The sequence below is a fragment of the Leiobunum rupestre genome, chromosome 10, assembly GCF_980474605.1.
Source record: "Leiobunum rupestre chromosome 10, qqLeiRupe1.1.hap1, whole genome shotgun sequence".
NCBI classification, from domain to species: Eukaryota; Metazoa; Arthropoda; class Arachnida; order Opiliones; family Sclerosomatidae; genus Leiobunum; species Leiobunum rupestre.
Genome location: NC_143393.1, coordinates 50,511,508 through 50,534,652, shown reverse-complemented (window position 1 = coordinate 50,534,652; position 23,145 = coordinate 50,511,508). Strand labels below are relative to the sequence as shown.

Sequence of the window (23,145 nt, the reverse complement as noted above, 5' to 3'; positions counted from 1 at the left end):
GGGGTTGGGGCTTCACCATATCAACTTTCTGGGCCTTCTAACAGTTAATAACTGGGCCCCAATTTAAATTTAAAGTAATATCCACTATTTTATTTTAGATCGTTCTTTATAATCTCGTAATATTGCAGGGGAATCGTCAAGCGAAAACCACGCTAAAAACATAAAGCGGTCGTTTTTTAATTATTTTTTATAGTTTTCTTATTTTCACTTCTGAGCGACTGCAGCGTCTTAGTTTGATTTTGTGATGAACAACCATTTGATCTTTGAGAGGGTCTCTGCAAGGAGTAGAGGTCGGCGTTTGAATAAGAAATTATACGATTGTTAATATTTATCCATAACCGAGAATTATTCAGAAATATTCGAAAAAAATTATAAATTGTGCATGTTAAATCGTTGTTTATTCGTATAAAACAGATAATACTAATTTTAATGATTAATTGAAATTGTTGCGGTTAATTTATTTGTTCCGCCGACCTCTAGCAAGGAGGCGGTACAAAATGACTTGAGGGATTACAAAATGGCGGTGATTTTATAGCCATTCAAATTGACATCGAAACGGAAATAACTATTTTGGAGCGTTTAATTTTAAAAAACATGAATCCCTCTTCAGAATTACATTACTTCTAAAGGTATAATAATGATTTTTTGCCACATATTAAAGTATTTCATTTCACTGATAAAAAATATCTAATCACTTTATGAAATCAAAATTGGTTTAAGGAAGAATACCGATTATCAGTATTAAACAAAGCACTTTACAACTCATGTTCATTAGACAAGTTCAACTCATTAGGATCCATAGAAAACAGCTCCTTATCTGTGACGTAGCCGGAAATACGTCAAAGGTGTCGACGAGTGTCAATGTTAAGAAGGAGTTGATATATAAAACAGAAAAAGGTTGGCTGAAAAGGGGTGGGGCGTTGGACACAGAAACCCCTTGTCTACGCCACTCCTCTTAATATTTGACAAACTTATCTTTAACACCCTCAATAGAATTTATTTACGTCGTACAATTGCGGTTTGATGACATAAATATGGTCCCGCGTTCAATTAAATTAAAGTCACATTATTTAAAAATTATATCGCATTCAATTCAAATTATATCGCATTCAATGCTAATTATATTGCAATTATTTCAATAATGTCGCATTCATTTGAAATGAGGTCGCATTCATTTAAAATGAGGTAGCATTCATTTAAAATGAGGTCGCAATCATTTAAAATAAGGTCACATTAATTTAAAATGAGGTCTAATTCATTTATATTGATGTCGGAATCATTTATATTGATGTCGCATTAATTTTAAGGTTTCACATTAAAATTGTCGCATTAATTTAAAATAAGGTCGCAGTCCATTTAAATGAGGTCGCATTCATATATATTGATGTCGCATTCATATATATTGATGTCGCATTCATATATATTGATGTCGCATTCATTTATATTGATGTCGCATTCATTTATATTGATGTCGCATTCACTTAAAATGATGTCCCATTCATTAAAATTATGTCTCAAGCAGTCACCCAGTTGTCGCTATCAAAAAGAGATGATTCGTAATCATACGCAGTCGCTACTATCAGTTTTCTTGAATAAAACTATCGCTTTTAAAACATAAATGGAGTGCATTTAGTAGTCAGTTTCGCAGGTATGAAATATTGTCACAATTAATAAAGGTGTTGTCGCATTAGTCCACGTTAAAAACATAATTAATTTTTTTTTAAATTTTTAATATTCTGAGGCTACCAATAAATTAGCTTTTTACTTTACCTAATTTGTTGAATTCGTGTAAAACAGTGTTGCATTAAATTGATCGCCGTCTCCTTAGATTGTTTTTTTTTCTAAATCTGATAAAAAAAATTCTGGATAGGAAATACTCTTTCTATGGATGTCGCATTTGAAAAAACGATTGTCGTGTTAATTAGCGTTACACTCGCAAATTATTTTTTTTTAATTTTTCATTATATTTTGGGGGCTGCCGTTTAACTAGCCCCCTTTTTTTATTTATATTGGTCATATTCCAATCTGGTTAGGAAGAACTATTTCTATTGATGTCGCATTTGGAAAAATGATTGTCGCATTGGTTGGCGTTAACGACGTAATTTATTTTTAATTACAAATTATAAATATAAAATTTGGGGGCTGCCATTAAATTAGCCCCCTTTTTTATCTATTATTGGTCACATAACAATCTGGTTAGGAAGAACTATTTTTATTGATGTCGCATTTGGATAAATGGTTGTCGCTTTGGTCCGCGTTGACGACTTCATTTTTTTATAGAACTTATTTTTTATATTTCGGGGGGGGGGGGGCTGCCAATAAATTAGCCCCCTTTTTTCATTTGTCTATTATCTCATAACCTAATTTGTCGCATTCGTTAAAAATAGTGTCGCATTAATTCGCATTGACGTCTCTTTATATTAAGGTTAATTAAAATTATGAATTAATATGGGGGGTTACTGTTAAGTTAGCCCCCCCCCACTTTCTCTATTAATTTTCTCATAAACTATTTTTCGCAATCAAAATTATATCTGTCGCATTTCTTCGCATTGCCATCTAGTGGCTATGATATTCTGTTCTGGTTGAATAACGAAATTATGGGGGCTGACGTTAATTTAGCCCCCTTTTAATTTTAATTATATCTCGATAATGGTTAAGTCACATCTCTTTCACTTGCTGTCGCATTGTGGGTGCATAAAATTGATAGAGAAATTTTCTGGGAAATCAAAAAAGGGGGGCCAACTTAATCGACCTGTGTTTCCGTATTTATATTTGATGATTATCGATCTGGTTCAATCGATTATCTCGTTAACACGGCTGTCGCATTCGAATAGCGGTGATTATTTCGATAATTATGGTGTCGCATTGCTTCGCATTGACGTCGCATTCATTTGCATTCATTTAAAATGGCGTCGCATTCATTTGCATTCATTTAAAATGGCGTCGCTTTCATTTGCATTCATTTAAAATGGCGTCGCATTCATTTGCATTCATTTAAAATGAGGTCGCATTCATTTGCATTCATTTAAAATGAGGTCGCATTCATTTGCATTCATTTAAAATGAGGTCGCATTCATTTGCATTCATTTAACATGGCGGCCCATTCATTTGCGTTAAGTTAGCCCTGCCCACTTACGATAGTGATTATCTCGTTAACTAAGATGTCGCATTCGAAAGTAAGGATGTCGCATTCGAAAGTAAGGGTGTCGCATAACGTCGCATTGAGGTCGCAATCGAATAAAGGTGTTTGGAGGCCTCAACTGTTATAGGGGGGGGCTCACGTTAAGTTAGCCCCCCCCACTTACGAAAGCGATTATCTCGTTAACTAAGATGTCGCATTCGAAAGTAAGGGTGTCGCATAACGTCGCATTGAGGTCGCAATCGAATAAAGGTGTTTGGAGGCCTCAACTGTTATAGGGGGGGCTCGCGTTAAGTTAGCCCCCCCACTTACGAAAGCGATTATCTCGTTAACTAAGATGTCGCATTCGAAAGTAAGGGTGTCGCATAACGTCGCATTGAGGTCGCAATCGAATAAAGGTGTTTGGAGGCCTCAACTGTTATAGGGGGGGCTCGCGTTAAGTTAGCCCCCCCACTTACGAAAGCGATTATCTCGTTAACTAAGATGTCGCATTCGAAAGTAAGGGTGTCGCATAACGTCGCATTGAGGTCGCAATCGAATAAAGGTGTTTGGAGGCCTCAACTGTTATAGGGGGGGGGGCTCGCGTTAAGTTAGCCCCCCACTTACGATAGCGATTATCTCGTTAAATAAGCTGTCGCATTCGAAAGTAAGGGTGTCGCATAACGTCGCATTGAGGTCGCAATCGAATAAAGGTGTTTGGAGGCCTCAACTGTTATAGGGGGGGCTCGCGTTAAGTTAGCCCCCCCACTTACGAAAGCGATTATCTCGTTAACTAAGATGTCGCATTCGAAAGTAAGGGTGTCGCATAACGTCGCATTGAGGTCGCAATCGAATAAAGGTGTTTGGAGGCCTCAACTGTTATAGGGGGGGCTCGCGTTAAGTTAGCCCCCCCACTTACGAAAGCGATTATCTCGTTAACTAAGATGTCGCATTCGAAAGTAAGGGTGTCGCATAACGTCGCATTGAGGTCGCATTCTATTGGTTGTGTTTCCGGGTTGATAGTTGAAAGTGGGGGGGCTGTCATTAAGTTAGCCCCCCCTTTTGTTTTAATTATTCCAACTTAACAATTATGTCGCATCTTTTTTTTTAGTTTCGCATAACGTCGCATCGAGGTCGCATTCGATCGCAAATGAAAGTTTTTAAAATTGTAGAGAGGGGGGGCCAACTTAATGGAGCTGATTTGGCTGCTCAAAACTAATTTAAAACGTCAAAAAAACGCTAATAGACAACCCCCAAAACTAATTTAAAACGTCGAAAAACACTAATAGACAACCTTGAAACTAATTTAAAATGTCAAAAAACCCAGACACATAACCCGTAAAGTAATTGAAAACGTCATAAACTCATATTTAATAGCTCGAAACTGATTCAACACGCCAACAGACGCGAAAATATTACTCCAAAACTAATTAAGATCGCCCAAAAACGCCGACATATTAATCTGAAACTAATTGAAAACTCAAATTAACGCCGACATATTACACAAAATCTAATTAAAAATGTCAAAACACTTCGCCCTATTAACCCAAAATTAATTGAACGTCGATATAATAGTTCAAAACATATCTAAAACTCGAAAAGACCCCGACATATTACCCATAAATTTATGAAAAATGCTAAAACAACACCGAAATATTACCCCGAAACCAATTAAAAATGCTTAAAAATGCACCCTGATTACCCCGAAACTAATTATAAACCTAAAAAACGGCGTTAAAATATCACGTAACTATTTCTTAAATACTCACAAGACTATAAAATATGAATTCAATATCCTAAAATATCGAAAAATATACGAAGATATTTAAAAAAATCACCGTCAAAAACTGTAAAAAGTCGTGTAACCGAGTTGTCGGCCGATTCCTCGCTGCCAACTATAGCTGACCTAAAATTTGAAATTAATTTTGATTAAGCTTTAAAAATTCGTTTTTTGGTTTTGGTTTTTCCTCAATATGTCCGGAACCACTTGTCCGATTTGGAAAACGAAACCGGTTCTGGAATGGACATAATTCGGCGCGTCGAATGGCGTTAGTCACGTGCACGAAATCGGAGAATTTCAATTGGTTGAAAAAGCGATGTTTTATTTGTTAAGCCTTGGTTAAATAATTCCTAACATTTTAAAAATTTAAAATAGCCAAAAGTTTCTCTGTTCTTTAAACTTTCTACTATTAACGGTTTTTGCAATATTTGAAAAACAAAGTGTCCAGGAACTTTTGTCCGGGACTGTACAATGGTATGCGTTGAGCCAGGGTCGACTAAAGCGAGGCACGGAGTGTTTCCTAGAAAAATACGCAAAAAATCTTGACCACTGGATAAAACGGGGATCCCTGGCGCTACTCTCTCCGTGCCCGTCTGACTCTTTAAGTTCGCGATGCTGGGTTTTGGGGAGGACGACCTCCCGCGCCGCTGGTGCGTGGGTTGCCGCCCCCTCCTTCGTTTGCCGAGACACTTGCTATTTGAACGCTTACCCTTTTCGGGACAAAAAGGTCGTATGTGCCCTACTACCCCACACTCATCACAAGTAACATTTGGGTTGAAATACGAGCGGGAGTTATCTGAGTTCGAATTGGCTGCGCTAAGCGAGTTATTATTTAGGCTACTTCGATTGGATGTAGAATTAAAATTATTGGCCGATCCGTTAGAACGGTAATCGCTATTAGACCTATTGGGGTAACTATTATGTGGCCGATTATTAGTTAGAGGGCGAAAGTTCGAGTTACTCTGATTCCCACTACGATTGGGGTGAATACTACTATTTTGGCCATTACGATTGTTCTCATGATGAGTAACCCCTGTAATGCTTTGGCGGTGCACGGGGTATATAAATACAACAATCTGATGTTCTGGACATTGTTAGTAGCTTGGCCATTTGTATTTCGCCTTTGCTGATTAGCTAAGCGCTCGACAGCGAGGGCATCATCAATTAAATCTCGAATATTTTCGTAGAGCTTCGTTGCCAAATGTATTTTAATTTCGGAACGTAGGTTTCTCATTACCAGCCTAACTTTTTCTCTCTCACCCAACGACAAGGGGGTCACAACTTTCCTGGCGTAAGTATATAAGGGTACCCATTTTCCCGTTTCGCAGTTGGGCTAATCTTTCTAGTACAGCACTGATATAATTAATAGAGATACAAGCACGTAAAAAGGAAATGTGTAAATGTTCGTAGCAATTGAATAAGAGTTTATGTTTTTCAGGTGGTTGAGTATACGAATAAGTTTATTAGCAAGCTGTTTGCTGTTATTTGCCACTTTAAGTAGCGTTTTTGCAAAGGGAAGCCTTTCAGCTGGAATGATTGGATACATTTTAAACAATGCAAATTTAGTAAGAATAATAATACGAGACTATTAAATCAATTCAAAAAGCCATATATTTTTAACATGTTGTTTGTGTAAATATGTGACTTTGTAGATAAACGGCATGATTTATCTCACTTTACTTCGAGCGAGCAGTTTAGAAACAAGCTTTGTGTCAATCGAGAGAATTATCGAATATTTATCTTTGACACCTGAGGTAAATTGAAACAAATGCTTTATCGGAGTTTATACAGGGTTAATTTTTGGCTCTGACCGAGCATTTTTCTCAAAAACTACATGAGTTAGAGTTATTGGAACATTTTTTAACGTTTTTGAAAATTATTTTTTTGGGTCGGAAGGTGTTGGACAAAAAATTCCAACGAGAAAGTAAAATAGGTTTTTGCATGTGATTTATCCAAATTATGTAAAAAGTCTGATGCCTAAAAATTAAACATTTTCTGTTACTTTCGCACAAAGGTCGGTTTTCAGGTACTGTTTAAAGCATTATCTTTCAGATATAAACCATTCACTAACATTTATTGAGTCTGATCAACAACTATGGCCCTTTATTCTGGCGAGCAGCGCGTTTTAAGGTCGAGTTATTTTACGGAGATGCCAAACGAAACGCTCAAAGAGTAAGTCAAATGTTTAGTATTTGCTATCCTGATAGAAAACCAGGCCACAACATCGTTCTCGGAGCTGTTCGAGACTTCTACAACTACGGAAACGTCAATCCCAGGTTCCGTAGACAACGTCGTTTAAGCCTCAACACTGAAGAAATCGTATTAGACTACTTTGCTGCGTACCCTCGAGCAAATATTAGAGGTGCACGCGAAGATCTTAGGTGATCAAGGAACTAGCCTCAACCAAGCTCTGCACGAAGGAGATATGGAACGACGATATGATATCTGCAACTGGATAATTAACATATCTGATGATGAGCCAAATTTCATCACTCATCTTCTGGTGACCGACGAGTGTTCCTTTCAACCGTGAAAACAACAACATGTGGAGTAATGAAAATCCTTACTGGGGTTTTCCTTACCATCATCAACAACAATTTATAAGTGTTGGTTGAAGGAAATTTTGCTTTGGGTAATAAATGATTCATTAGAAAGAGCAAACATTTTATAGCAAGTACAGAAAATAACATCAAAATCGGTGAAGCAGTCTATGAATAATTATAAAAAGAAGTCAAAATGGTGGAAATCAAGTTTTTCGGCGAATTTCCAGACTTCCAAAATAGTTTTCGGCACCCATGAAGTATCATTGGCTAATTGCATGTAACTCTTTTCTTTACATCTTAATGGACTAAATTACTCGGCACTCTTGCAGAACGAAGTAGCAGAGCGTTAGATGACATTCCACTGGAAACGTACAGACAACTATGGTATATACATGATAGTGCACCACCCCATCAACCTCGATGTGTTGTGTAGCATCTTAACAACGAGTTACCTCGGCGTGGGATTGCATCCGAGGTCTCTTTTCGGTTTTCACGAAAGAAAGATTTTACGAGACGCCCGTTGCGAGCATAGATAACTAATTTACGACAATGAATAATTGCAGCCTTCGCACTTCTCACTCCTGATATAATCACCGGCTCGTTGCGAGAGATGCTCCATCGTGCCGAAACAAGCATCGTGGCCAACGGTGATATCATTGACTTTTACATGTAAATGTTCTGATATTCTTGTACGAATAAACTTTAAAATGAACCTAATTTAAGACATTAAATTTGCGCACAAAACTGGATATTGCCCCATATGGACAACTTGTTTTGCATCACCTCGTATAATCGTAAAAAGTTGGTCTTTTTCAATGGAATATAATTTCTTTGTGCATTATTGAAAATTCTCTACAAATTTCTCATTGGAAATGTTTCTCTAGCACCTTTCCGACAAGAAATAAATTTTTCAAAAACGTGAACAATGTTCCAATTTTTCTGAAAATTTGGATTGCAAGCGGTCACGTACTAGATATAATACCCTAAGAATTTCGTTACTATAACTCTTGTAGTATGTGAAATAAATACCCAGATAGAGCAAAAAAGACACCCTCGGCTATAAACAACTATTAAATAAATTTTTATTTATGTTCTACGAAATTACATTTTCAATAATAGGCTGCTTGGAAAACAACGGAAAGAAATTTGACAAAGTCTTGGCCTAACGAAGGAAAAATTGTTTTCTGGAAATATTCGACAAGATATCGAGAAGGGCTAGATTTGGCCTTAAACGATCTCTCATTTGTTATAGAACCAAACGAAAAGGTGAGTTATTATTGTCAAACTTAGACTTTTGTAAATCACAATAAATTGTTTTAAACAAAAAGTACCGGGAGGCAGAGTTTGTGGATGGCCGTGTGAAGACGACCATTAATCCCCTTACGGGTGGTTGTCATACTTCCGCCACGGGTGTCCCGTCCCTAACCCCAAGTATCCCCTTGTTGGCGTGGCCGTAACACACATCTCACACCTGATTAATCAGTTGGATGAGCGGACAGAATTTGTCGCACACGTTACAATCACGAATAAAAAAAGTACAACAAACCAGAAATAATTCGTTACTTTTCTTTAACCCAAACACCACCTCACTTCGTCTAATAGTTGCAAATTTTAGCTTAATTTTAATTTAATAAATTAATATTTAGAATCTAATTGATTTGCTAGATCTGTAGAGTTTTATAAAAATGTAAAAGATAAATGAGTTTTACAGCGAAATCGCGTTGATTACATTGAATTCACATTTCGCAAAATTCTCCATAGTAATTGTCTCACCTTTTTTTGTAACTCTCCGCCCTTAATATAGAGTAAAGGCAATACTAAGTATTCGGCACACGCTGAAGAGAAATGAACTCTAACAATCAGTAGAGTATCATATTGTCGACGACTATAGGTTCCCTTGTTGAACGGGCAATTATTCATACGCCTATAGACCCAAAGGGGCCATATCTCTGTCTGCAGATTGAAAGCAGCATTGGTAGCATGAGCTAATGGCATATTACTCTTAATCCTAATTAGAAACTTTCAAAGTTGTTTTAAGCGCAATGAACCATTCAGATTCATTATTTTTAATCGTGCCACAATCTATGTCCACAATTTAAAGCTTATTCTAGAGTGTCAAATAAGAGTACTTGTATTCTATTAATTTAGTATTTAACACGCGCAGTAGTGCCATCTGCCTATATGAACCTTCGCAAACGATCTAGTGCCACGCGATGGAATTCTCAAGATTACCGAATTTCATTAGGGTGACACTAAAAATAATTTTAGAAATTTAGAATCTTTAGAATAGTGCACTTTTTACTGCCCACAGTGGAAACTGTACATAATCGTTGGCTGATGGAATTAGAGGTCTAAAAGCAATTATTATAATATCTTCGCCCGGGGCTCAATATCAACCGCTCTTTAGCTGTGACTCTAGCTTAAAGTGAGTTGAATTAAAAAGTACATTTTGAAGTACATCATGTATACGTTTTTTTAATATTTAATTTTATTCGCAAAAATAAATGTTTAATGAACCTTAGTGTCATCAAGCATATTCTTCGTGATCTGATATCTGACCAGCTTCAGTTATAAACAAAAAATTCCACGACAGATTTAATCAATTATGACGGTTTATAAAACACCACATTTTTGAATCAAAACAATAGAAAAAATGTAAATTTTTTGTATTTAAAAATATTTTCTTAACGGGTGGTTAAACAAAAAAATTAAACGAAAACGAATTCCTAGAGATTTTGATTGATTTGAATAAATACCAGTTGTAGAATTCAAATAAAAATAGAGTTTTTTGATGGGTTAGAGGTCTAACATTTTATAGAAAATGATATAAATTTTTTTCTCGACTTCTCTTGCTCTCTATTAACAATATCAAATGAACTTTTAGGTTGGTGTTGTCGGAAGAACCGGAGCTGGAAAATCGTCTCTGACGCTGGCTCTGTTCCGCATGATCGAAGCAGTTAGCGGCGAAATCCTCATCGACGGCGTGGACATTAGTCAAATTGGGCTCCACGACCTCCGATCGCGAATAGCCATCATTCCGCAAGATCCGGTTCTGTTTTCGGGGACGCTGCGAATGAATCTGGATCCCTTCGAAAGATACAGCGACGATGAGGTGTGGAAGGCCCTCGAGTTGGCAAACCTCAAGCGCTACGTTCAGGCTTCTGGCAAGAGCTTATTTTACGAAATTAACGAAGGAGGATCGAACATGAGGTAAAACAAATTTTACTTACGAATCAAATCAATCTTTTCTCTAAAATGAACCGGATTACGCAAAAGCGAAAAAACATTTTTCATCGTTGTTTCTATGAACATGTTTTAAATTTTTCGTCACAAAAGTATTTGGATTTTAAACTGTTATCGCTGAGTAGCCCGTCCATCGTCCGCGTTCCCAGCTTGTTGAGTTCATCACATATTTATCATAGTGCAAAAGCCAATTCGCAATTTTAAGACACCATCTATTTAAACTAATTTTACAAATTTCCTTGCCAATGATATTAAAATAAATGACACTAAGAAATTAAGATATAACCCGGAGATTTAATATTCAAAGACTGACGTTTTAAAATATTTGTTGCCTCACGGAAAGTATATATCTAAATTCACGTTGCTCGATTGTAAAATTTCAAACTCTCTTATTTCGTGGTGCGCGTTTTAACGGCTACCAACAGAGATCATAGTGGTTTCTTATTTATCACTTGTTAGTCAGTGTGGTTATGTTTAAGTCACTGTTGACTTGGCCCTTGCAACTCTTAACAATGTAAAATCAAATGATAAACAATAAACGAACTTGAACTTGAACTTGAAAAATTATCGTTTGCATTTTGATGATCAGTGTCTGGTATTATGAAAAATGAGCCAAATCCGAATTTTGATGGTACTAGTTCGTGGAAGCTAGGAGCAACAAACACAAGGAGAACGCAGCTAGCCTTTAAACACGCTAACGAAGGGTTGGGTACGAATTTCATTGGACGAACGTCACGAGCCTTTACGCTTAACGTTTTACGGGCGGGGGGGAAGACAATTTCCGAATTTTTCCCTTCCGTCGGCAGCAGGCGCTAAAGCGTCTAGCCAATGAAAAATGTACAAAAGAAAATCCACTACTTTTGATGGGTTGCGTTCTCCTTTTGTGGGGTGTTGTGTTTGTTGCTCCTAGGTGGAAGGTGACAGGTGGGCACTAGCTCGCCTCAATGATTTTTTTCACATTTAATGTTTTAAAATACTAAGATTAAATAAATTTAATTACAGTAACTCATAAATATGTTAATGGAGGTCAGACCTATCTTAAAAAAAATTGAACTTAATATGTAACATATTTCGCCACCAGGGGGGAAACATAGCTAACCCCGCCCGCCCTCAATCAAACCACTAATATAAAGGTGTTTACGCATTATCAAGCGGCTAAAATGAAATTATTACGTTTTGAAGAGATTAAGGAAATTGTTTAATTTTAAAATAGAGCTTTAATGATAATTATTTATAAAAAAAATTAATATACGAATATACTGTATATTGAATGATTTGTTTTACACATCGAAATCACTGTCTTCAGCGCCACTTGAATCGCATTCTACATTCTCATTTTCAACCAAGGCATTATCACATTTTTCTTCAACCGCTCCACACAAAAACATTTCAGTGCAAGGCATACGTGGTACTTGTGACGCACATTAGCAAGGCAATTGCATTTGACAAAATCCAGGACTTCTTCAGGTAAATCGCAAAGCACTGGCGCAGGGGCTCCGTTTTCTAAATACCACCCATAATCTGTAGCTAAAAACTTGTTGAGGTTAACGGTAATAGTTAGTGTAGGGAGCTGTTGGCTCGATCGCGTGGCATGCTGGGCTTGCCACCACCCTGCTACGCATTGTAACCCGGCCACCTGAATTAAAGGCTTCAAAAGTCGCTTGATGACTTAGCCCTAAGGTGGTACATGTACATTGGGTATTATTATTAAAAAAATTCGGGTGTTGCATTCCATGCATTGAAAATGATCTCGACGAATATCTGGCATCAGAACGCCAGGCGTTGGTGGAAGTGTGAGATATTGTGCTAGTCTTATTGCCCTCTGATCAATCTCGCTGCAACAACTAGAATTCGACGAAAGCGTGGCCTAAACTATTGAAAAACAATATACGTTTTTGTGGTTTAAGAGATCCATTAAACTCGCTTTTTATGAGGACGTAATTAACTTTTTTATCACGTTTGCAGCCTTGAAAAGGGCTCTAAAACGTTCTTCATTGTTTTCCTCTTCCAACTTTTGTAAGGCTGAATCTTTGGTACTTTTAAAGAGACACCCTTTCAAAAGATCGCTTTCGTTTTGGAGACGAAAACTCTACTACCATAACTCTATCCCTCAAAAATTCTTTTACTTATCTTCGTGACATTAATTTATCCTTACTCGGATCGAGACCGTTTAAGTTACAAATATTTAGATAGGCGTTATGTAAATCAACTATTGTAGCTATGCCTTCTTCTTCGAGACAGTCTTCGACTAGATACATAAACTCAATTTCTGAAGCTACATTTGCTGGTTTATCACTTTTGTCAAGAAATTAAGATGATACATAATATCAAAAGCATGCGCGTCAGTCCACGGCTTTTTTCAAAAACGTGTCACTTTGATCATACGACATCAGATGTTATCTTAATATCGCTCAGAATCGGAGGGCGTTTTCCTTATGAAAATGATATGAAAATCGCGTCAAATTAAAGCTAATTTCCAACCCCGTCATTTGAAGCTTGAAATTGAACTTGGTAATTGTGGGTATAGCTATTTCTATGTATAAAAAATGGTTTCATGAAAACTAAAACGTTTTTTATCGACCTAGGAGCGCGCAAAATTTCAAATTCGAGCTTGAAATGTAACTTCATAAGGAAAACGCCTCCAACATGGAGTGTATAACATTCTGATAACTTCGGTTCATTTACTTCTGACGACATTCACAAGTATTTTTTAGTTTCAGTTCCATCACCGAAAAAATACTTAGATTTTACATACTTGAGAGTTTTGCTTCGAGTAAAAATGTAAAACTTGATCCACTCGCGGTTGCGCTAAGAATTTCGAAATTATATTTCGGTAAGATGCTTTCATTTGTTAACTTTAAAAAAAACTTGAACACGGGTATGATGGGATTTCAGAGTAAACCCTTCATAGCAAGATAAATGTCAGACCTGTACAATTACAGCTTCTAAGATTTTCTACCGATACGTCTCCTTTCATGGAGGTTATGAAGATCTCGGACTCAGGACTTAAAGCGCAGCAAATGCGGACATCAACTGACTAGGAGACGACCCGAGGTGATAATCACCGATTTGGTTAAAACTCGGGTAAAAAGTACACCTCCATGTATTTTAAAAAACCTGCAAGGGAAAAGTTGCGACGGGCTTTCGTTTTGCCATGGCAACTGAAAACGTTTTTGACAACATAATTTGGGTTTTTCCATTGAAAATAACATGGGAATCTGAAGGATTTTAAACCTTTTAAAAAATGAAATTTTTTTAAAATTTCAAAAACATTAATTGATTTTAAAAATTTAATTTAATCAAGTTTAAATGCAATTTGGTCAATTGGGACACCCTTAAAATCCTTCAGATTCCCATTTTATTTTCAATAGAAATAATTCCAAATCATGTTGTCAAAAACGTTTTCGGTTGCCATGGCAAAACGAAAGCCCGTCGAAGCTTTTCTCTTGCAGGTGTTTTAAGGTACATGGAAGTGTACACTATACCCGAGTTTGAACCAAATCGGTGAATATCAACTCGGGTCGTCTCCTTGTGAGAGACCTTACGCATTGATTGCTCTTCAGGATTCTTAACTAACTTCTCCCTGGTTCTTTGTTTGCAAAAAATGCCGGTGTCCGTCTTTAATGTGCTTGCCATGTGGCACTTGTTTAAAAATACTAAATTGTGATCCCTAATATTTTGAAACCACTGTTTTGTAACAAAGAATTTATTCCCAACTAAACGCAAAAACAAAACTTAATTTACACCGTCTTATAGGCCTACCGATATAAAGTTCAGTTTGATTTTTGCTTTGTTCTACTAATTATTCTGCACAAAGCTCTAAAGATAAGGATAGTAAAATTTGAACCTTGAACTGGTCATTATTATCTCACTTACATTGTTAGATTTATATTTTTAGTCTCCGGTTTCACCATAGAAAAAAAACAATAATGGAATGCACTGTACAAAATGTTTTGTGGCGACCTAGTTTGTACGTGGAAATGCTATATGGGAGGTAACACATCCGGTTCCGGTTACAGCGTAAGTCTATAGGCCGGAAATGAGCATGACCCCATATCAGCCTACCACCTACATTCTATTCCTTTATTGTTTATTTTCAATGGTTTCACAATGTCTATACCCGTTTAAAAGTATAGAGTTTATTATTATTGTAAGGTAAAGCTACCAGTTCTAGTTGGAATAAATTATTAATTTTATAAACAATTATTCCTATAATATGCAAAATCTTGAGGTTTTAATAGTGTGGAGTCACATCTGCAAAATTATCTTTCGTTTGATACCTCACACGACATTTGTTTTGGAAATATTAACGAAGTTCAATGAAGGCGGGCGGGGTTACCTATGTTGCCCCCCTGGTGGCGAAATATGTTACACGTCAAGTTCAATTTTTTTAAAGAATGGTCAGGCCTGCATTAACATATTTATGAGTTAATGTAATTACATTTATTTAATCATAGTATTTAAAAAAATAAAAGTTAAAAAAACCATTGAGGTGGGCTACCGCCCACCGGTCACCTCCCACAAACTAGTAAAATCAAAATTCGGATTTGGCTTATTTTTCTGAAGAAAAGGATACCAGAAACTGTATTCTATCATTAAAATGCAAACGAGAAACATAGCCACACTGATGTGATGCAAATTTTATAGTTCGTTCTTGAAAAACCCAAAAATTAACGAAAACCTTAGCTTTCATCGAAAAGTCTGGATATGGAAAGCAATTGCGTTGTGCTCTTGAATTGACAAAATTTCCTTTCCTAAATAGTGTGGGTCAGCGTCAACTGGTTTGTTTGGCGAGGGCCCTTCTGAGGAAAACTAGAATTTTGGTGTTGGACGAAGCCACAGCCTCTGTGGACCCTGAGACTGACGAACTTCTGCAAGCCACGATTCGGAATGAATTCCAGTTTTGCACAGTCATCACTATCGCCCACAGAATCAACACCATCATGGATTACGACAAGTAAAAATAAATTATTTACTAATATAACCTAATCTCAAACCGTTCCAGCTATTACGTAAAAGTTGCACGTGCCATTTTGCAAATTAATTGGGTATAAAGGCCCACGTATTCAGCACTAGACAGACGAAGGGAAAATCAAAATTAGGATCTACGCTACCTGGCGGAGAAAAAGAACAAACCTACCCAATTCCTTCACCCCTATATTCTACCACTTGTCATCTACAAAGCAGTTTCCGGTAGAATGCATTGGGGGATTTGTGCATAATCTTCGGTTTTTCACCATCAGGTGGATTCATGTAACCAGTTTAGCCAGTCCTTAGCCTGACGTTAAAATACCATTCGTTGCAAACTTAGGGGGGCCTAGATAGTCTTATAACAACAATATTTGTAATTTTTCGCTTCATTGAAATTGCTATAACTAAGCCAGAGGCTAAATATTCAATTTGGTTTTGACTTGGGTAGAAAACAAATACTTGATATTTTATTCGTTTATCAAAGAAATGGTCTTTGAACACCTCTTTGGGTTGACAGTCGTCATCCGTTTTTTATCAAGAGATTTGATTTATTTTAATACCAAGCTTTGTTAAATAACAAGTAAGAAATTAATCTTAAACAACTTTATTCTAGAGTGTTGGTTTTGGACCAAGGATCAGTCGTCGAATATGATCAGCCTAATCTCCTTCTACAAGACCTTAACTCAGTGTTCCGTAAAATCGCCTTCGACGCCGGACTCATTGTCCCGTAAACGATTTACGTATTGGATAGTCATATACATGTATAAATAAATAAATGAATAAATAAAAGAAAAATTGTTGATTTTTAATTTGTAGCTGTTTTTCTTTTAACTTTGAATAAATCGACCCAATACACCGATTCGGAATTATCTTCTGCGCATGCGCAAAATACACGAGTGCCATCTATAGCCTATAATGTGAAGCTATAGTACGGGAATTTGCTATTAAAAATTTTTCCCTCAGTTTTGCGTGTTGCTTTCTAGAGTAAACGTCGACTTCAGAAAATTTAATTTGACCAAGGCTTAGTTATTTAAAGAAATTAAAGTTTAGTTTAAACCTATTTTTCTATGGTGAGTACCAGTTTTACAGATTGTGTACTAGACACAAATAAATGGAGGACTTTAGGTTTCAATTATAAAAAGAATAAATCGTGGGTAAAATGTTTAAACGGTTTCCCTTCTGGTTTTGCTGGATTTTGTGAAGATTCTTTTACCAAATTATTCGATGTAAACAGCGAGGGGCTAACCACTCTTAGAAAGTCTGTACACCGGATTACGCTTAGATTAGCACTGCCAAAGGCAGGGACTTCAAAGATTACGCGTAATCCCATTAGTACAGTCAAAGGTACGGCTCTGTACACCGATTACGCGGAGCGATCAGCCCCTCGGTAAACAGAACAGCTAAAGGGCTTAGGTTCTTTGAAGAAGGCTATATTCAAAAACTCTAGTACAATGACCAGCCTCTTAAAGAAAGTAATAGGGTATGTGCAATTCGTTTAAATTACTTTCCGCCAATGAAGAAGGGCAACTACAATATTGTAATCGGATTGTCCAAGCCAGAAGGGCAAATGCTGCATAGCTACTGCGAATGTCCCGCGGAGTAAGACAATTACAACATTTCTTAAATTTGTGAGACTAACATTAATCAAAATTTATCATTACAAAATTACAGGCAAATGCCAACATGTGGCTGCCACCTTCTATGCGTTAAGAGAGTACATGGGCTTAAAGGAGTTGCCTGTGGACGTAACTTGTACTGGGAGGCTCTGTAAATGGATAAACCCTGGAGGGAACAGTGTTTCATACCCCAAGTCAATAAAAGACTTAATTATAACTAAACGTGTGCCAGGAAAACCTACAAAAGTAAAGAACTCGCTCAAGATTCGGTAGGACCCAAGACGTATAAACCGTAGATCTCTCGATGAGGGCAAAAGAGCTCAGTTATTTAAAACTTTAGCGATTCATAATAACACATATGCCTATTATACAAGTTTTGAAAGCCCTTGATTTTTTCGTGTACACTGGAAATCAGAAAGATCAACAAATATGTATCAGAATAGTGAAAGATAACATTTTTTGTGAGTGCATGGTTCAAAGTTTAACATATTTATTCATGAATGCATCTATACCCGAGATAATTTTAAAACGAGTTAAAAAGAATGAACCACTGTATGGGAATGAAGTATTTATACCATATAAGAATGTTAGCAAAATGGACTATTTAAATGAATTTTTATCAAGATATGAATGTTGACAAGTAATCAAAATAAATATATTTCAATGGTTTTTAAATTTTTACACAACTATTGTTTATTTACTTATCGATAACCCGAAAGTTAAAACTCTTCTTCAAGAAGAAATAAATCTCTCCCCTTATTACCAGTAGTTCTTGAGAATCAGGGGTGAGTGTCAGTGGTGGAACAGATTCACTGATTTGTTGCGTACCAAAACTACCAATAGTACCGGAACAGTCTTCTAATTAATATGAAACAAAAAGTTAACGGTTTGTTTACATTACAAGAGATAAATATAAATAACTTACATTGTTATTCAAAGAAAATAAACAAGGTACAGAACCTTATATTAGAAACCTTTTCTTGACATTTATTATTTCAAGAAAATATTATGAACATACCCTAGTATGCTTCGTTATATTGATATTAAATTTGAATTTTCCTTTTACTTTACTCAACCAAATATCTCTTATTGGACGATCGTTTGGAAAGGAATGCCACGCCAAGCTTTTGTTTAATTTTGTTATATTTCTACAAATACAGTAGGCACACAACAAGAATAACCGCCTGATACAGCGGTTGCCATAACAAGCATATTATTAATCCAAGGCCATACTAACGAACTTTGTTTTCTAAGCCTTGGGAGTTAGAGCATAGCGCCGAACCAATTTTCAACGGCGGAGGCGGGAACGATAATTATCCCCCCCCCCCTCAAAAATAGCGCCAGCCTTTTAATAGACCGCTAGAACCTAAATTGTTAAACACATTTAAAAAAATACATGTTTAATAGAATGTATTTTATTAAAATAGGAACCACTTGTTTCCAAAACAAAGATGAGGTAACTTTGGTTATATACTATCAGATGTAACTTATTTAATCATAAGTGTGCCTGAAATAATTTTTTCATAATGATACCTTGTTGCAAGGATATGACGTTATTGACGTCACTTCCCAGTCGATGACGGTTTTATCGTCATCAAAACTAGTTATCGCGTAGAGGGGGAAGGAAGTTAAAGCCAGTTTTACGCGACGTTAGTGCTGTATTTTCTTTGGTGGCTGTCAAAGACTATATAAAGTTACGAGTTAAGGTCTCATTTAAATTTTTAATACAGATATGTTAAACAGAGGCACACTTATGATAACTATGTCACATATGATACTATTAAACTAAAACATTTACGCTAGTAATAACAATACTGTACTAATTTACTACCATTTCACTAGTATTATTATCTATACACTCTTTTTAGAAACTTTTGCTGGGCGCCGCCATTATCGTACAGACAACCAACGAGCCAGCCCTCTACCGCATAAATTTCATCCCCCCAAATCCGGTTTTTCCCCGCGCATTTAAGTCTATTATCACAAATTATTTTATCTTTGTATCAAAGGAATTTTTAAAATGTAATAGAATAGTTATTGCTGAATGCAGCCAATGCAGCTGATACGTTTCTGTACTTATTACAAAATACGAGGCGACGCAACTCCAAAGCCGTTTTCGTTTCTCTCTCTCTCCTATCCCAGCTATCTGCTGCAGAAAATCTTGGTGCGCGCGGTGCAGTGGTGCCAGATCTTTTGGAAATTATTAATTATTTTTAATTTTATAACGCTAGTACGGTGCATCCAACAGCCTAGGAATCGTAGTACTACCAAAAGAAAAATCTATGTAGTTTAGATCTCAAAACGTTATTATTATACTTTAATAATGGAACTGAATTCGGCGGCGAAATGAAAATGTTTCGGCGGCGGCGGCGCCGCCGAAATTAAATTTATCGGCGGCGGTGTTTCGGCGTTATCTAAATAATCGGCGGCGGCGGCGTTTGATCGGCGGCGTTATCCTCTATTGGGAGTTGGTGGTTGTCCAAGGCCCCTAAATGTTTTCTCTCACTTAAGGCATTTTTTTTTTGAAAAACACAAAATTGTGTCGGCTTAAAGCCTTAGACACTAGCCTTACGTCAGGCATCGCCTGCTAATTAAGCTTCCCGCAATACACATTCCCGTACTAGAGTTTCTCGAACTTTCCGCCGCGAGTGCTGCACGTAAAGCCTAAGTGGTCTATTATAATTACGTAGACTATGAGCTATTTTCAACAGCTGATGTGAAAAGATCTTAAATTTCGACTTTAACCAAACGATGAAAAAATCTTAATATAATTTAAAAACATGTTTAAGCAATTGACGAAGAAGTATCTTAAGTAATTTAAAAAATCATAACCTAATATAACAAAAGATGTTATAAATTATGTGCAAAATAAAATATTTGATAGTTAACTTCCTTAAGCCATACAGAAAATAAGATTTTACAACTGATGTATTGTGAAAACACACAAACACGAAAAGATTTCAAGTCTAGCAATGGCCTTTGCTCGCTTCTCTCGTTCTCATAGACAAAAAAATTTAATTAATTAAGAAATCCTTCTTTTGGCCCATGTAATAAATAGCAATGACCTTATTTTTTTCCAAACACACGTGTATCAATAGGTAATGCATGGGCCAACTGCGCAGTTCCTATTACCGCATATGCAACTTCGCGGTTTTCCATTTGCGCAGTATCTCATTTCCGCAGATAGTTTTCATTTGCACGGTTTATAATTTGCGCAGGTTTTTCATTTGCGTGGTTTTACACTTGCGCAGGTTTTTCATTTGCGCGGTTTTACACTTGCGTAGGTTTTTCATTTGCGTGGTTTTACACTTGCGTGGTTTTACACTTGCGTAGGTTTTTCATTTGCGTGGTTTTACACTTGCGCAGGTTTTTCATTTGCGTGGTTTTACACTTGCGTAGGTTTTTCATTTGCGCGGTTTTACACTTGTGCAGGTTTTTCATTTGCGTGGTTTTACACTTGCGTAGGTTTTTCATTTGCGTGGTTTTACACTTGCGTAGGTTTTTCATTTGCGCGGTTTTCCACTTGCGTAGGTTTTTCATTTGCGCGGTTTTCCACTTGCGTAGGTTTTTCATTTGCGCGGTTTTCCACTTGCGTAGGTTTTTCATTTGCGCGGTTTTCCACTTGCGCAGGTTTTTCATTTGCGCGGTTTTACACTTGCGTAGGTTTTTCATTTGCGTGGTTTTACACTTGCGTAGGTTTTTCATTTGCGTGGTTTTACACTTGCGCAGGTTTTTCATTTGCGTGGTTTTACACTTGCGCAGGTTTTTCATTTGCGTGGTTTTACACTTGCGTAGGTTTTTCATTTGCGTGGTTTTACACTTGCGCAGGTTTTTCATTTGCGTGGTTTTACACTTGCGTAGGTTTTTCATTTGCGTGGTTTTCCACTTGCGCAGATATTTTCCATTCGGCGGCTTCTCACGACTTAAATATTGAAAGAGGTTTTGTTCTGGCAGATTATTTTTAACTTAACTTTGTTTACCATCCAACTGCGCTGCTGGTGTATTTTTCATTACCGGTCGCGCTGTAAATACGAATAATTTTTAAGTTTTTCTTAGAAATATCGTTTGTTGAATTATTCTGTTGGGAATATATCTTCAGTCGAAAAGTTACTATTAGCTTTTCAGAATTCGGGTTACGATAAAAATGTAGTATCTGCAACGCTGACAGAATTATTCTGGCTCTCGCTATTAAAAGGTTTTCCTTGATTATTAAAGAACACAGACTTAGGCAAATCTTTTTTTACTAGTTTTAGCTCACTTTGGCTTATTAAGAATTTTTAGTTTAAAAATTTTACAATCTAAGCGAAAGCCTCCCACGGTCCCATAAAATATTGCTTGGTGCCTGCCACGAAAATAATGCAATTTTTTCAAAATATTTCTATTTAAATTAAGTGGCTGCCACAAAAAATACACCCTTTCCCAAATATTGCAATTTAAATTTAGTGCCTGCACAAAAAATGTCATTATTTCAAAATATTTCTATTTAAATTTAGTGGCTGCCCCAAAAAATACACCTTTTCCCAAATATTGCAATTTAAATTTAGTGCCTGCACAAAAAATGACATTTCTTCTAAATATTTCTTTTAAAATTTAGTGGCTGCCCCAAAAAAATACATATTTTCCCAAATATTTAAATTTAAATTTAGTGCCTGCCACAAAAATTGACACTTTTTCCAAAATACTGCAATTTAAATTTAGTAAACTTAACCAACTCTAACCTAACCTTACCTAACCTAACCTAACCTAACCTAACCTAAACATGAATCTTCAATAGTACATACCTTATAAATAAAATACCAAATCACCCCGCCAATTGGGCTACATTTTAAAATTATTTCGGTCGAATGGGATTCGGTCGAATGGGAATAAACGATATGTTCAAGCGACTAATTCAACAAATGATATTTCAACTGAGCAAAACATGAAAATGTTTGGTACTTACAGCGCGACCGCACATTAAACGTAGACCAGCAGTGCAGCTGGATGCTAACCAAGGTAATGTGAAAAATTATGTGCCAGAAATAACCCTTTTGTCAAGGAAAAAGGATTAATAATGAATATTTAAGTGATGAAAATCCTCGCAAATGGGAATTCCGCTCTAATAAAAAACATGCGCAAACGGAAAATCGCACAAATGACAAACCACGCAAATGAGAAACTGCGCAAACGGAAAACCGCGAAAATGAGAAATCCACGCTAACGGGAAAATCGCCCGAACGGGAAACCCCGCAAACGGTAAAACCACGGAAACGGAAAAAACCGCGCAAATGGTAATTTGCGCAATTCACAAACTGCGCAAATGGAGAGCTATGCAAATGGAAAGGTGCGTAAACAGAAACTATGCGCAGGTGGGAAGTGCGCAAATGGAAACTACGCAATTGCGGAGCTGCGCAAATGGCAATTCCGCAAATGGGAAAGTGCGTAAACAGAAACTGCGAAGGTGGGAATTGCGCAAATGAAAACTACGCAATTGGGGAGCTGCGCAAATGGACCCAAACCTTATCAATATGGGTTTTTGGTGAATTCCCATAAAATCCGAACTATCAATGTATTCATTATCATCCCTTAGGCTTTGCGAGGCCATGTTTAATACCACCATGCAACGTCTACATTTTATATTATTGGCACTTTTTCCTCACTGATTAAAATTGATTGAGATAAATTGAGGCGCTAAAGGCTAACAAAGACGAGCAAGTGTTTTGCAAAGCATACATTTAGGAGATATTCGTACCGGTCTATAGAGGGATTCTCACTAGGAAGCGAGTTAAATTTTCTCTAACAACAACCTGTTTATTATGGATGTCATCCGGATTCTGAACACGACAAACCGTTTGAAAAAAATTATCAAGCGGAAAAAAAACCGTTGTTCCTCCA

At 36.7% G+C, this 23,145-nt stretch overlaps 1 protein-coding gene across 1 annotated transcript in view; it reads left to right on the top strand.

Annotated features, from left to right (window-relative positions):
• LOC149926158 (ATP-binding cassette sub-family C member 1-like) overlaps window positions 1–16,423 on the top strand; it is a 58,682-nt gene extending 42,259 nt beyond the window's left edge. The window contains exons 11-16 of the mRNA XM_090161876.1: window positions 6,337–6,463; window positions 6,551–6,652; window positions 8,561–8,707; window positions 10,326–10,651; window positions 15,447–15,641; window positions 16,269–16,423. Of these exons, the coding sequence (XP_090018002.1) occupies window positions 6,337–6,463; window positions 6,551–6,652; window positions 8,561–8,707; window positions 10,326–10,651; window positions 15,447–15,641; window positions 16,269–16,386 (1,015 nt within the window). The 3' untranslated portion in view covers window positions 16,387–16,423. The remainder of the gene's footprint in view (window positions 1–6,336; window positions 6,464–6,550; window positions 6,653–8,560; window positions 8,708–10,325; window positions 10,652–15,446; window positions 15,642–16,268) is intronic.
• The last annotated feature ends 6,722 nt before the right edge of the window (window positions 16,424–23,145 follow it).